General features: G+C 42.2%; 1 protein-coding gene across 1 annotated transcript in view; it reads left to right on the top strand.

Moving 5' to 3' along the window:
* LOC138663647 (oocyte zinc finger protein XlCOF22-like) overlaps positions 1 to 9,819 on the top strand; it is a 29,587-nt gene extending 19,768 nt beyond the window's left edge. Inside the window, exons 6-7 of the mRNA XM_069749927.1 lie at positions 4,819 to 4,909; positions 7,374 to 9,819. Coding sequence (XP_069606028.1) covers positions 4,819 to 4,909; positions 7,374 to 8,485 — 1,203 coding nt within the window. The 3' untranslated portion in view covers positions 8,486 to 9,819. The remainder of the gene's footprint in view (positions 1 to 4,818; positions 4,910 to 7,373) is intronic.
* The last annotated feature ends 4,473 nt before the right edge of the window (positions 9,820 to 14,292 follow it).

Here is a 14,292-nt window from a genome sequence, read left to right as displayed (position 1 = left end):
GATAATTATTTAAAGTTGTGTTGATTGATCAATTGGGTCAGTAATAATTAAAATATTATGTATATCAGTCACAATTATTTATATACTGTATAAGGCCCTCTTCCCCCCAATTTCTAATAATGTTCAAAAGGCATACAGTTCCAATTCACAGTTAAGTCCCTTAGGGTATAAACTATCCAAAGTAAATATCCATTGAGATTCCATTTTCGACATTTGTTTAAGGAAGTCACCCCCTCTTTTGTTCGGACGTACAATTTGAATACCATAAAAATGTGTTCCTTTTAAATATTGCCCGTGTTTGTCCTTAAAGTGGCGTGAGAGGGGGTGTCCTATAAACCCTTTTTGGATGTTCTTAAAATGTTCTTTTATACGTACCCTCAGTTGTCTTTTCGACCAACTTACAACTTCCTACACGGACATTGAATTAAATGGATAACTCCGGTAGTATAACAGGACATACAATCTCTAATGACGAATTCCTTTGTTCCGTCTGAATCTAGGAATGTTAATTGTCTTGTTTTTTTTAAAATTAGTATGTATATAACCATAACAGCCCCCACACGGTAGAAATCCATTCTTAGATCAGTTGGATATTGATCTCTCACCTGATTTTTCTGTGAGAACCATTTTGGTTGGCCTGCAGCGGCTAGCACCGGAAGGTGCGCGCTCACCCCCTAGACCACATCGAACACAAATTAATAACATCCTCCTGCCTTTAGCGAGCATCGGCGAGTGCAGGTTCACTACCTTTACCACCTAGAACGGGGAACAGCTCCGCAGCAACTCACTAAGCGCCCTCTGCAAACTTCATTTTCCATAAGGGGGAACCTGCCTGCTAATCCCTCAACATAGGCAATCACACTTTGGGATCCAAAAGGTATGTAAACCTGGGAATGTGCAATATCTATATTTGTATATCTAAATCTAAGCACATTTAGGCGTATTTTAAGGAGTGATTGGTTATTACACTACCCATAGGGCAAACTTGAAAACACAAAAAAGCGTAGTAAAACTAAAAACTCTGTTGCAAAAAAAACTAGTTAGGACTGCTCTGATATGGGTATACCTTGATGTTTGGTAGAGCGGCTTAATATACATTTTTTGCAAAAAGCGTATCAACCAAATACCCTGTTTTTTCCATCTTTTTACTAGCACTTGCTGTCCGCTGTGATTTTTTTGCAACAGAGTGTTTTTGGTTTTACTGTGCTTTTTTGTGTTTTCAAGTCTCTTGGTGGTGTGAACATGTCTCTACTGGCTTGTTCACTGTGCGTTCAGCTCATGTGTTCTGGTTTTCCGTAGGACAAACTGTACGGCACACACTTGATAGTGTGCACAAAATAGTGTTTGTGGCTATTTATGATAATAGTTTATTAGGGTAGCAGTTATTTTTTCAGGCACTTGTAGCGCGGTATGTCTTATTATTTATCCGGTTTGTAGGTCAGTGTTTGTAGTTTAAACTGGATTTACTGTGAAATTTGGAGCCAGTGAAGGGATTTGCAAAGAGGGGAAGCAGGAGTGTAGTGAGGAGAGAGATTAATTAGTCAGGCATCAGTTAAGGATGGACTAGAGAATAAACTGGAGTAAGTCTGTCTTGTTTAAGGTGGATGATGATGGTGGGGAGCCACTGGAGGATGGGCGACTGGAGGTAACTAGCCAATTTAAGTACCTTGGAATATGGGTATCTATGCCGGTCACTGAGTATATACATAGAAATCTGACTCCAATCTTAGGTGTTCTTAAAGCGAAAGCGGATGCTTGGCTTAAACTGCATTTATCTGTGGTAGTTAGGGTGAATCTTATTAAAATGATTTTGATGCCAAAAATACTGTATATTCTTCATAATGCGCCAGTTTGGATACCACGCGGGAGATTTAGACAGATTAACTCTCTGTTCAGGAATTTGATATGGGGGAGACAGCATCCGCGTATCAAACTGGAGACACTTCAGCGACCCAAGGAAGATGGGGGATTGGCATTGCCTAACCCTGAAATATATTTTCTTGCAGCCCAGAGTCAGCATTTAAAAGGCTGGGCGCATGAAGGGTCATCTGGGGAGGTACAGCGGCTGATGGAAGTGGTGACAAAAAGAAGGCCAGTGGTACAATGTTTGGAGGATGGATCCCTGGGGGCTCTGGGGAAATTATACCCGACTGTGTTGTTGATACGCAGGCTGTGGGGCAGGCTGAGACATATACGGGGGGTCACGGATTTGACTAGATTCTCACCGCTATGGCATAACAGCAACTTACAGGAATTTGAGGCACTGGGGGTACTGACAGAATGGCAGGTCAAAGGGATTCAGTACGTGTATCAAATAATTGAGCGAGGTGAATTGAAATCATTTTCCCAATTACAGGCGGAATTTGGTCTTGGGACTGTGGGGGAATTTCAGTATTTGCGGATGAGGCATGCTTTTGGAGCTCAGAGTAGAAACGGAGGTATTGGAATTCAGAGGGATATAGTACTGGAGTATGTGTGTAATGAAGGGACTACTGGGGGAGTCATATCTACTTTGTATAAAGATCTGTTGCACACTTTCCTATTGGGGTTTCCAATAATGGCGAGAGCTAAGTGGGAGAGGGATCTGGGTCCAATGGAGAATGAGACTTGGGAGTCGGTGCTGGAGTGGGTCCCACGATTGTCACTGAGCGAACCGTATAGACTGTCACAGCTCTATGTGATACACAGGGTTTATAAGTCACCGATGGTGCTATATAAGGCTGGTTTGCGTGATGATTCTGAATGCCCGAGGTGTAAAACTGCAGATGCTGATATACTCCATATGATGTGGACGTGTCCGAGACTGGCTGCTTTTTGTGTGGTAGTTTTGAGTCGTATGGAAGGTGCGTATGGATGTAAGGTGCCAAGGGATCCACTTGTGTGCTTGTTGGGATGTGTGGATGAGATTGGAGTGGATAACAACCTGAAGATAGCTACTGCCAGATTGTTATACATGGCTAGGAAGGTAATAGCTCGAAATTGGATTAGGGAAGAACCGCCGTCAAGAGGAGAGTTCCTCCAGTATGTGAAGCAGGGCCTGACACTGAAACAGGGGTTTTATAAAAAAAGAGGGAAAATCGAAATGTTCAATAAAATGTGGTCTCCGTGGATTGCTATGGGATAGGGGTATTATAGAGGGAGAGTTAATTAAGGTTCCTAATTAATGGTAATGTTAAATGTGGCTTATATTATTGGCCGAGGGATTAGATAGTATATTGGTCTAATGATGGAAGTGCTAAGCAAGGTGAGCTGCTTTGTTGGGTGGGGTTGGGGGTGGTGGGATTGAAGGGGAATGTTTGAAGGGGGGAAAAAAGCTTTGTATTGAAAATGAGAATGTAACATGTAATTTATCTTGTTATTCTTAATAAAAATTTACTTGAATAAAAAAAAAAGGATGGACTAGAGAGGTGTAAGAGTGTTAGAAGGTAGGCCACAGAGGAGGATGTTGCAGTAGTAGAGGCAGGAGATGATTAGGGCATGCACAAGCATTTTGGTAGAGTGAGGGTTGAGGAAAGGACGGATTCTGTAAATATTTTTGTGGTAGCGAGAGTTTGGATGTGCGGTTTGAAGGATAGGGCAGAGTCAAGGGTTACTCCGAGGCAGCGGATTACCGGGACAGGGGAGAGTGTGAATTAATTTGTGATAGATAGATCAGGTAGGGAAGGTATGCGAGATGGAGGAAAGATAATTCAGATTTGTCCACATTGAGTTTGAGGAAGCGAGAGGAGAAGGAGGATATGGTTGATAGACACTCTGGGATTATGGAGAGGAGAAAGGGCCAGAGGTAGATCTGAGTGTCATCGGCATATAGATGGTACAGGAAGCCATAGGACTTTGAATTGTCCCAGGTCAAGGGTATAGATTGAGAAGAGAAGGTGTCCTAGAACAGAGCCTTGAGGGACACCAACAGAGAGGAGCGAGATGAAGAGGTAGTATGGGAGTAGGAAACGCTAAATATGCAGATGGTAAGGTATGAGGAGATCCAGGATAGGGCAAGGTCTTTGACACCAAAGGAAGAGAGGATCTGTAGTTGGAGGCAGTGGTCAACTGTGTCAAAGGCAGAGGACAGGTCTAGAAGGAGGAGGAGTATAGAGAATTGTCTGTTAGCTTTGGCTGTAAGTAAGTTGTTAGTAAGTTTGGTCAGGGCAGTCTCTGGAATGGTGGGAACGGAAGCCAGATTGTAGGTTGTCGAAGAGCAAGTTGTATGCAAAGTGAGAGGAAAGTTCAGCATGGACGTGCTGCTCAAGGAGTTTAGAGGCAAATGGGAGCAAAGATATTGGGCGATAGCTGGACATAGCGCTCTGGTAAAGGGATGGCTTTTTGAGGATAGATGTGATTGTGGCATGTTTGAAAGCAGAGGAGAAGGTACCAGAAGTTAGTGATAGATTGAAGAGATGGGTTAGGGTTGGGATTAGTTTAGTGGTGAGGTTGGGGAGGAGGTGGAATGGGATGGGGTCAAGCACACACGTGGTGAGGTGTGGTTTGGTGAGAAGATGAGCAAGTTCTCTTTCAGTGATTTTGGAGAGGGAAGTTATGGGGTTAGGCCATTGTTCTGGCATATAAAGGAATTGTGGTGGTTGGACAGCAAAGACTTTCCTTGTTTGGTCTATATTATTTTTGAAGTATGTGGCAAAGTCCTTGGCAGAGATTAGGGAAGTCGGAGGGGGCAGTGGTGGACGGAAGAGGGAGTTAAGTGTTGAACAACTGTTTGGGGTTCTGGGATAAGGAAGATACAAGGGATGTAAAGTAGGCCTGTTTAGAGCTTATCATAGATGTGACTTCTCCATCTGTCTGTGACTTTTACAATATTTGTTTCAGGGTGAAGATCTGACCCATATTAATGTTACAGAGACATATGTGAGGGGTAATGAGCAGTGTAAAGAGGAGATTCCTACATATGACTACCCAGGTGAGTAATAACCGCTAAATGCAGAGAGAGTGGTTATACACAGTTCTCTCTAAATGTGTAATATTTCTTCTTGAATCTCATCTGACAGAAAATATTGAACCTTACGATAGTTTAGATTGTGAAGTCACTGAAACCCATACACTAATTACCCCAGAGAGGTTTCACCACTAGTTAAGGTACCTTCACACTGAGCGACGCCGCAGCGATACCGACAACGATGTCGATCGCTGCAGCGTCGCTGTTTGGTCACTGGAGAGCGGTCACACAGACAGCTCTCCAGCGACCAACGATCCCGAGGTCCCCGGTAACCAGGGTAAACATCGGGTTACTAAGCGCAGGGCCGCGCTTAGTAACCCGATGTTTACCATGGTTACCAGCGTAAATGTTAAAAAAAACAAACACTCCATACTTACCTTCAGCTGTCTGTCCTCCGGCGCTGTGCTTTCCTCTGCACTGTCAGCGCCGGTCAGCCGGAAAGCAGAGCGGTGACGTCACCGCTGTGCTTTCCGGCTGGCCGGCGCTGACACAGGATGCAGGAGGAGTGCAGAGAAGCACAGCGCCGGGGACAGACAGCTGAAGGTAAGTATGTAGTGTTTGTTTTTTTAACTTTTACGCTGGTAACCAGGGTAAACATCGGGTTACTAAGCGCAGCCCTGCGCTTAGTAACCCGATATTTACCCTGGTTACCAGTGACGACATCGCTGAATCAGCGTCACACATGCCGATTCAGCGATGTCGGCGGGAAGTCCAGCGACGAAATAAAGTTCTGGACTTTCCTCAGCGCCAACGATCTCCCAGCAGGGGCCTGATCGTTGGTCGCTGCCACACATAACGATTTCCTTAACGATATCGTTGCTACGTCACGAAAAGCAACAATATCGTTAATGATATCGTTATGTGTGAAGGTACCTTTACTCATTTATTACTGATGAAGACTGTTGAGTTTGATAATTTCAGTCGATGTGTTATTGTCTATAGTTCCAGTTTTCAACTACAATAGTTAGTGTCCAAAATAGTCTGATTTAACCTCTTCACGCAGCCAGTTTTGTGTTCCTAATCAGGCCCCATTTTTAAAATCTGATGTGTGTCACTTTATGTGGTGATAACTTTGAAATTATTCACAAAGCATAATAGGAAACAAATGGATCTTACAAATTATTTTCCAACTTTGCACAATACCCTATATAGGGTGGTACACTACTGTCTGGGCACATGGCAGTGTTCAGAAGGGAAGGAGCGCCATTTAACTATTTGTTTGAATACAGATCTTGCTGGAATAGTTTGCAGACACAATGTATTGGGAGCACTGTAAGTGACCACCTGGCAGCTTAAAAGATGTCCACCATGAAAATGCTTGGCACGATCTTCTCTGCTTCCCATATCAAGGATTGCCTTGCTCATCGCCCTTTAACACCCTTACATGGATCTGAACTTACACTGGGACCCCTAGGCTTGGACCATGGTGTTACCTGCTATTATATGGTGTTATATAGCAAGAAGAATAGTCAGGTAGCTGGGTCAGAACCAGAAGGACAGAATACAGGATCACAAGACACAAGAGTAGTCAGTAAACGGGCCACGGTCGCAGCAGGAAACAAATACACAAGCTGCAAGATGAGCACTGAGGACTGAACCAGAGGAGAACAGAGTTGTAGCTGGCAGATTTCGGCAATGTGCCTTGAGCTTTAGTAGGGTGTGGTACTTTCCAATTGGCTGAAGTATGGAATAGATTACTCCAGCTGGACAGCAGGAACAGATCTCAGATGAGATTGGACACACCAATATAATATATATAATAATATATATGTAATATAACTAAATGACAGAAAACCAGAATAGTCAAAAACCCCATAACGTGATTCCATTTTATGAATTAATTCGCTGAGGGTTATGATCTATAGGAGGAGTGAATATTTTGACTCCACCGCCACTTTCTGGAAATTAACACGTAGTGGATGTTGAAGAGTGACAATTACACATTTGCCATTTTATTACCCAATACATAGTGCCCAGATTGTGCTCCAGGAGACACACACTATAAATTAAATAGGTTCTCTATAATATTGCTAAATACAGGGATCCTAAATGTTGTTTGCGCACTGCAAGACTCAGAAGTGAGAGCAGATTTTGCTGGATTGGTTTATAGAAGCCAAGGAACCTCCATTGAAAGATGTTTTCCGTTGAAAGATGATGGACCTGAGTGGAGACTTGTCTTTTGTGAGATGAGAATTTGTATTATTTTCCCCTGCATAACATTAATTGTTTTCTTTTTATTCAATATTTGGGAGGCAGAATGAACAAACAGTTGAACACCATGCACTACTGGTTTATCCAATAAGGTTTTCTATTAGACTGTGAACTGTCATTGTCTTTGTAAATAAAGTTTTTTTTACATAGCTTGCCATTTTTATGGACAGTTTAATAAGAAATGTTATTAAAAAATAATTATTTTTTATCTTGGCAGATAAGAGGGACAGGAGATCAGTGGGACAGCTGACATCTTCAATTTTTAAATCTGATGATCTTGAGATCCTACAAGATACAACTGAAGTGATTGCTATCACTCCAGATATACCATCATCCATTCACAGCAAAGATCTGTCATCTGATCCTATGAAACACGTCCCATCTTCTGATTCATTACAGACTACCAAGGAAAATCAAAGTCTCAAAAGAGGCATTAAAAAACAAACTGCTCCTAAAGCAAAGAAGTCATTTTCATGTTCAGAATGTGTGAAATGTTTTATCCAGAAATATAATCTTGTTATACACCAAAGAACTCACACAGGGGAGAAGCCTTTTTCATGTTTAAAATGTGGGAAATGTTTTAATCATAAATCAAAGCTTGTTTCTCACCAGAGAATTCACACAGGAGCTAAACCTTTTTCGTGTTCAGAATGTGAGAAATCTTTTGCACAGAAATCAGATTTTGTTGCCCACCAGAGAACTCACACAGGGGCGAAGCCTTTTTCCTGTTCAGAATGTGGGAAATGTTTTAACCGGAAATCGGATCTCAATAGACACCAGAGAACCCACACTGGGGAGAAACCTTTTTCCTGTTCAGAATGTGGGAAATGTTTTAGCCAGAAATCGGGTCTTGATGGCCACCAGAGAACCCACACGGGGGAGAAGCCTTTTTCATGTTTAAAATGTGGGAAATGTTTTAATCATAAATCAAAGCTTGTTTGTCACCAGAGAATTCACACAGGTGCAAGACCTTTTTCATGTTCAGAATGTGAGAAATGTTTTGCACAGAAATCAGATTTTGATGCCCACCAGAGAACTCACACAGGGGCGAAGCCTTTTTCCTGTTCTGAATGTGGGAAATGTTTTAACCGGAAAGTGGTTCTCGATAGACACCAGAGAACCCATACTGGGGAGAAACCTTTTTCCTGTTCAGAATGTGGGAAATGTTTTAGCCAGCAATCGGATCTTTATGGCCACCAGAGAACCCACACGGGGGAGAAGCCTTTTTCATGTTCAGAATGTGGGAAATGTTTTAAATGGAAAAAAAATCTTAATAGCCACCAGAGAACCCACACAGGGGAGAAGCCTTTTTCTTGGTCATGGAAATAAGAAAAAAGATAGTGCTCTCAGTGGGAGAAACAAAATGGAAATCTTGTGGGTGTGATACCTTTTAATGGCTAACAAAATGCACTATATTTTGTTAGCCATTAAAAGGTATCACACACACAAGATTCCGATCTTGTTTCTCCCACGGAGAGCACTCTATATCTTTTTTACAGTCAGTCATGGAATGAGTGCGATATCATTATAAGAACTAGGGATATTTGCAATCATAATGTCTTGGAGATCTGTGCAATTTAGTATGAATATGGAACCCATCTCCGGAAGTTAAGTGTTCCCTGAGTGGTGTATACTGTATTTTCACATACTATCTATTCCCCGACACTTAGGCTGTGTGCACACGTAGCAGATTTTTCGCGGTTTTTCGCTATAAAAACGCTATAAAACCGCGAGCAGAACGCTCACATTAAGCATCCTATTTAATAGAATGCAATCCACATTTTTTGTGCACATGCTGCATTTTTTTTCCTGAGCGGATTCGCAGTCCAGAAAAAACGCAGCATGTTCATTAAATTTGCGGAATCGCGGGGATTCCGCACACCTAGGAATGCATTGATCTGCTTACTTCCCACATGGGGCTATGCCCACCATGCGGGAAGTAAGCAGATAATGTGCGGTTGGTACCCAGGGTGGAGGAGACTCTCCTCCACGGACTGGGCACCATATAATTGTTAAAAAAAAAGAATTAAAATAAAAAAATTGTGATATACTCACCTTCGATGGCCCCCGGAGTCCTCCCGCCTCTCAGCGCTGCACGCGGCCGCTTCCGTTCCTGTAGATGGTGTGTGAAGGACCTGCGATGACGTCGCGGTCACGTGACCGCGACGTCATCGAAGGTCCTGCACACACCATCTATAGGAACGGAAGCCGCTGAGGAGATCGGCTGTTTGCAGTAGGAGAGTATAACCATTTTTTTTAACATTCTATCTTTTACTATTGATGCGGCATAGGCTGCATCAATAGGAAAAAGTTGGTCACACTTGTCAAACACTGTTTAACAAGTGTGACCAACCTGTCAATCAGTTTTCCAAGCGATGCTACAGATCGCTTGGAAAACGCTAGCATTCTGCAAGCTAATTATGCTTGCAAAATGCTAGTTTTCTGCGGGAATATGCATGCCAATTCCGCATGCGATATACCCGCGGCAGGAGGCGCAGAATTGCTGCGGAAATTTCCGCGGCAATTCTGCAACGTGTGCACTTAGCCTTAAGTGGCTTATAAACTGACGAATTATATAATTTGAAGTCTGGGCTCTGACTATATATGTTTAGTTTTCTGACTGTTTTGGATAACATGATACATGATTATAGTGTTTTCTTCGCTTAGTCTCTCTTGAATATAGGTCAATAGTTAATAGTGGTAAAAGTTAGTGAAAGCGGCGCTGATGGTACAGGGTATATATACCTGCAGCGAATAAAACAATCACCACGAGATTGAAAAGGGTATATAGAAAAAAAATATATATAAAAAATTTGCGCTGATATATCCTGTATATATCAAGAGAAAGGTTAATATAAAATACAAGAGATTTCACCAAATGAGCATAAAATATGTACAATAATGCAACCTCCCGCTATATCTACGGTAGTTTAAAACGAAGTTGCTGTGTGCACAAGGTTTAGTCAGTACCTTAAAGGATGTAGGCAAAAAGTCTCCAGAGTGTTTACTTGCCGAAATGCTGTGTCGGGCGGAGGAAATCTTCAGAGAGACAGTGCCGGAGAGCTGCCCCGGCCGGTGGCAGCGTCTCCGTGTGTGAGCTCCAGTGGGGGTCGGAGATATCACGTCCTGGGTCCAGGACTCCGCACTGTGCGGATAGTGAAAAGCGGAGCGTCTAGGACCTGTGTGACGAAGTGAATCAGGTGACCGCACACGTGACTGGAAAGTTAGGTATGGATCACAGAGAGGACCAGAAAGCCAACGCGTTTCGGAAACAGCGGTTTACTTCCTCAGGGCTGGTCCTTGCCCTGCTCCAAGGCCCTTATATAGACTCAGCGATCTTCATTGTTAATAGAAGCCGAAAAATTCGACCTCACTATTGAGACCTCTGGGGATCAACGTATCTAGTAGAAAAATCCACTTACTCTCAGTCCTAGACATGGATTTTATATAATTCCCACCTCTCCATTGTGGATGAACAACTTCGATGCCAGAGATTTCCATATCTTGAACCGATCCACCATGCATATCAGTGAAGTGTCTGGAAAGGGGGTGGCCCGTAAATTTTTTCTTGATATTGCGAATATGCTCATTGATTCTAACCTTTAGGGGTCTTTTGGTATGCCCCACGTATAATTTCTCACACGGACACTTAATAGTATAAATTACTCCTGTAGTTGAGCAGGTTATAAAATCCTTAATTTGGAAGTTCATGGCCCCTTTCTTAATACTGGTTAATTTATGTGTATGGGTTTGCTTACACATATTGCATCTGTGGCAGGCAAAAAAGCCCTTCAATAAGTTGTGAAAAAAGGTACTTTTTACAGACGGGTATTTATTTTGAATGGTCGGGGCAACCATATTCCCCAGATTGGGAGCTTTCTTATATATAAATCTGGGATGAACGGATATTTGGTCCCGTATAACCTTATCGTCTTTTAATAGATGCCAATGCTTCTTCACTATGTTCCGTAACAGATGTGAATTAGTGTTCTATTGGGTGATAATGGGGATACTCATTCGTCTCTTTCCGTTTCACAATAGGGTTGATCAAGTCTTGGCGTGGTTTTGTCAAAACACTGGCTTTAGATGTAATTAATGTGTCTTTCTTATATCCCTTAACCAGAAATTTGTTGGTCATTGTCTCTACCTCCATATCAAAATCCTGAGTTCTTGAACAGTTGCGATAAATCCACATAAACTGACTTTTGGGTATATTAAGCAGCCAGCTGGGGAGGTGACAGCTATCCAGGGGGATAAAGCTGTTAGTGTCCGTAGGTTTATAAAAGGTCCGAGTCTGAATGGTACAGTTTTCAATAAAAATATTCAAATCTAAAAAGTTGATGACATTCGTACTGGTATTAGAAGTAAATTTTAAAAAGAATTTGTTTTTATTTAAATCCATTAAAAAGTAATTGAGAGTGTCTGGCCCATCTGACCAGATAAAAACGATGTCATCTATGAAACGTCAGAGGACCAGGTCCGCCCTCAGCCGCCCCTGGGGGTAGATGGTGGTCTCTTCCCACCCACCCACGTAGAGATTGGCGTAACTCGGCGCGAACCTGGTCTCCATATCAGTACCCCACTGCTGGGAGTAGTAGTCCTTTTCATATAAAAAATAATTATGGGTTAAAATAAACTGCATTGAGTCATATAAAAAATCAACCTGTTCACTAGGGATGGTAGAAAACTTATTTAAAAAATATTTGGCAACATTACACCCCTTATTGTGGTCAATGACCGTATACAGTGAGGCAATGTCTAAAGTGCCAAGTATGTAGTGGTCTTGCCATTCAATGTCCTGTAAAAGTTTTAGAATATGGGCACTATCCTTAAGATAGGCTGGTAATGATGGCACGATTTTCTGCAGATGGCAATCCACATATTTGGATAAATTTGCCGTGAGGCATTGGAACCGGATATAATTGGTCTTCCTTGCGGGTTGACCTGGTCTTTGTGCACTTTTGGTAAATAATAGAAGACAGCCAGTGTTGGTGAGGGATTATTAATGAAGTAATACTCTTGTTTGCTAATAAACCCCATATTAAATCCCTTATTGGTTAGATCTTTCAACTCTCTATTGTACTGCTCAGTGGGGTCTTTATTTAATTTTAAATATGTAATGGGGTCATTGAGAAGACGCATGGCTTCTATATGGTATGCTTCCTGATCTAGTATAACAAAACCCCCACCTTTATCAGCCGGACGTATTACTATTTCTTTGTTCAGCTGTAATGATTGGATAGCTTTTCTTTCCCTCATAGTTAAATTATATTTGTATTTACGACACTTTTTATCGTTCAATTGACGAATTTCGTCTATTACATTTTTCTGAAAAACTTCCATCTGTTCAGAATGCAACAATACAGAGAAGAAAAAAAACACAAAACTGAGCTTAACTTGAGTTGGTGCACATGCAGAGGTTAAACGCATGTTAATTGGCCACAAAACATTAACCTAAAAGAGAAAAAAAGTAAACGAAAACCCTGATGTAACTAAGTAAAAAAGCAAAAGCTATTTTTTGATCAAAAAACAGTATTACTAAAAACTCTTGTGTGATTTAAATGCACTTTTGCTTTTTTACTTGGTTACATCAGGGTTTTCGTTTACTTTTTTCTCTTTTAGGTTTTAATGTTTTGTGGCCAACTCAAACTCACCAACTCAAGTAAAGGCCCCTTCACATTAAGCGACGCTGCAGCGATACAGACAACGATCCGGATCGCTGCAGCGTCGCTGGAGAGCTGTCACACAGACCGCTCTCCAGCGACCAACGATGCAGGTAACCAGGGTAAACATCGGGTAACTAAGCGCAGGGCCGCGCTTAGTAACCCGATGTTTACCCTGGTTACCATCCTGAAAGTAAAAAAAACAAACAGTACATACTTACCTACCGCTGTCTGTCCTCCAGCGCTGTGCTCTGCTCTCCTCCTGTACTGTCTGTGTGAGCACAGCGGCCGGAAAGCAGAGCGGTGACGTCACCGCTCTGCTTTCCGGCTGACCGACGCTCACAGCCAGTACAGGAGGAGTGCAGAGCACAGCGCTGGAGGACAGACAGCGGTAGGTAAGTATGTAGTGTTTGTTTTTTTTACTTTTAGGATGGTAACCAGGGTAAACATCGGGTAACTAAGCGCGGCCCTGCGCTTAGATACCCGATGTTTACCCTGGTTACCAGTGAAGACATCGCTGAATCGGTGTCACACACGCCGATTCAGCGATGTCAGCGGGAGAGCCAGCGACCAAAGAAAGGTCTGGCCCTCTAGCCCCGACCAACGACATCACAGCAGGATTCTGATCGCTGCTGTGTGTCAAACTAAACGATATCGCTAGCGAGGACGCTGCAACGTCACGGATTGCTAGCGATATCGTTTAGTGTGAAGGTACCTTTAAGCTCAGTTTTGTGTTTTTGTTTTCTGTATTGTTGCATTCTGTGCAGGCTGGGGTGTGGCCTCCCTGTTTCTGAGCTAGAGACTATATAAGGCTTCCCCAGTCTAGTGTTTCACTGGTTGGGCCCAGACCTTTTGTCTGCCCTTATTCACCCTGAGGTCAACATTGACACAATGTAAGGTTTTAATATTAGACAGTGTAGGACTCTCCCGATCAGAGTTACCGTGACGAGGTGGGATGGCTTTTGTGCTATTTTTTTTTTTTCTATCAAAAAACAGTATTACTAAAAACTCTGTGTTATTTAAATGCACTTTTGCTTTTTGACTTGGTTACATCAGGGTTTTTGTTTACTTTTTTATCTTTTAGGTTTTAAACTGTTCAGAATACTCATTGGTAGGATGGAATGCAGATTTGACCCTCAAGTTTGTGTGCACATAGGAGTTTTTTGATACTAGTTCACCATTGTTCACGGTGGGATTTTTTATGAAATATTTTTTGATTGCCAATTTTCTCATAAAGAGTTTAAAACCCACAAAAGCCTCAAATTTATTAAAGTTACTAGCTGGGGCATATTTAAGGCCCTTTTGTAGTAATGACATTTCACTTGGGTCAAGAATATGTTTGCTTAGATTGAAGATCTTTTGAGAGTTCATCTCAGAATTCTTCATTTGTTTTTTCTTTTTGGTGAATTGCCCGCCTCTGCAGCCCCTTCTCTGTTTTATTACGGGTCTGTGTGGTAGCTAAATTCTTCACTA

Source organism: Ranitomeya imitator, chromosome 2, assembly GCF_032444005.1.
Source record: "Ranitomeya imitator isolate aRanImi1 chromosome 2, aRanImi1.pri, whole genome shotgun sequence".
In the NCBI taxonomy this organism is placed as follows: Eukaryota; Metazoa; Chordata; class Amphibia; order Anura; family Dendrobatidae; genus Ranitomeya; species Ranitomeya imitator.
The sequence above is the reverse complement of the archived record's forward strand: the minus strand, read 5'-3'. Positions and strand labels throughout refer to the sequence as shown.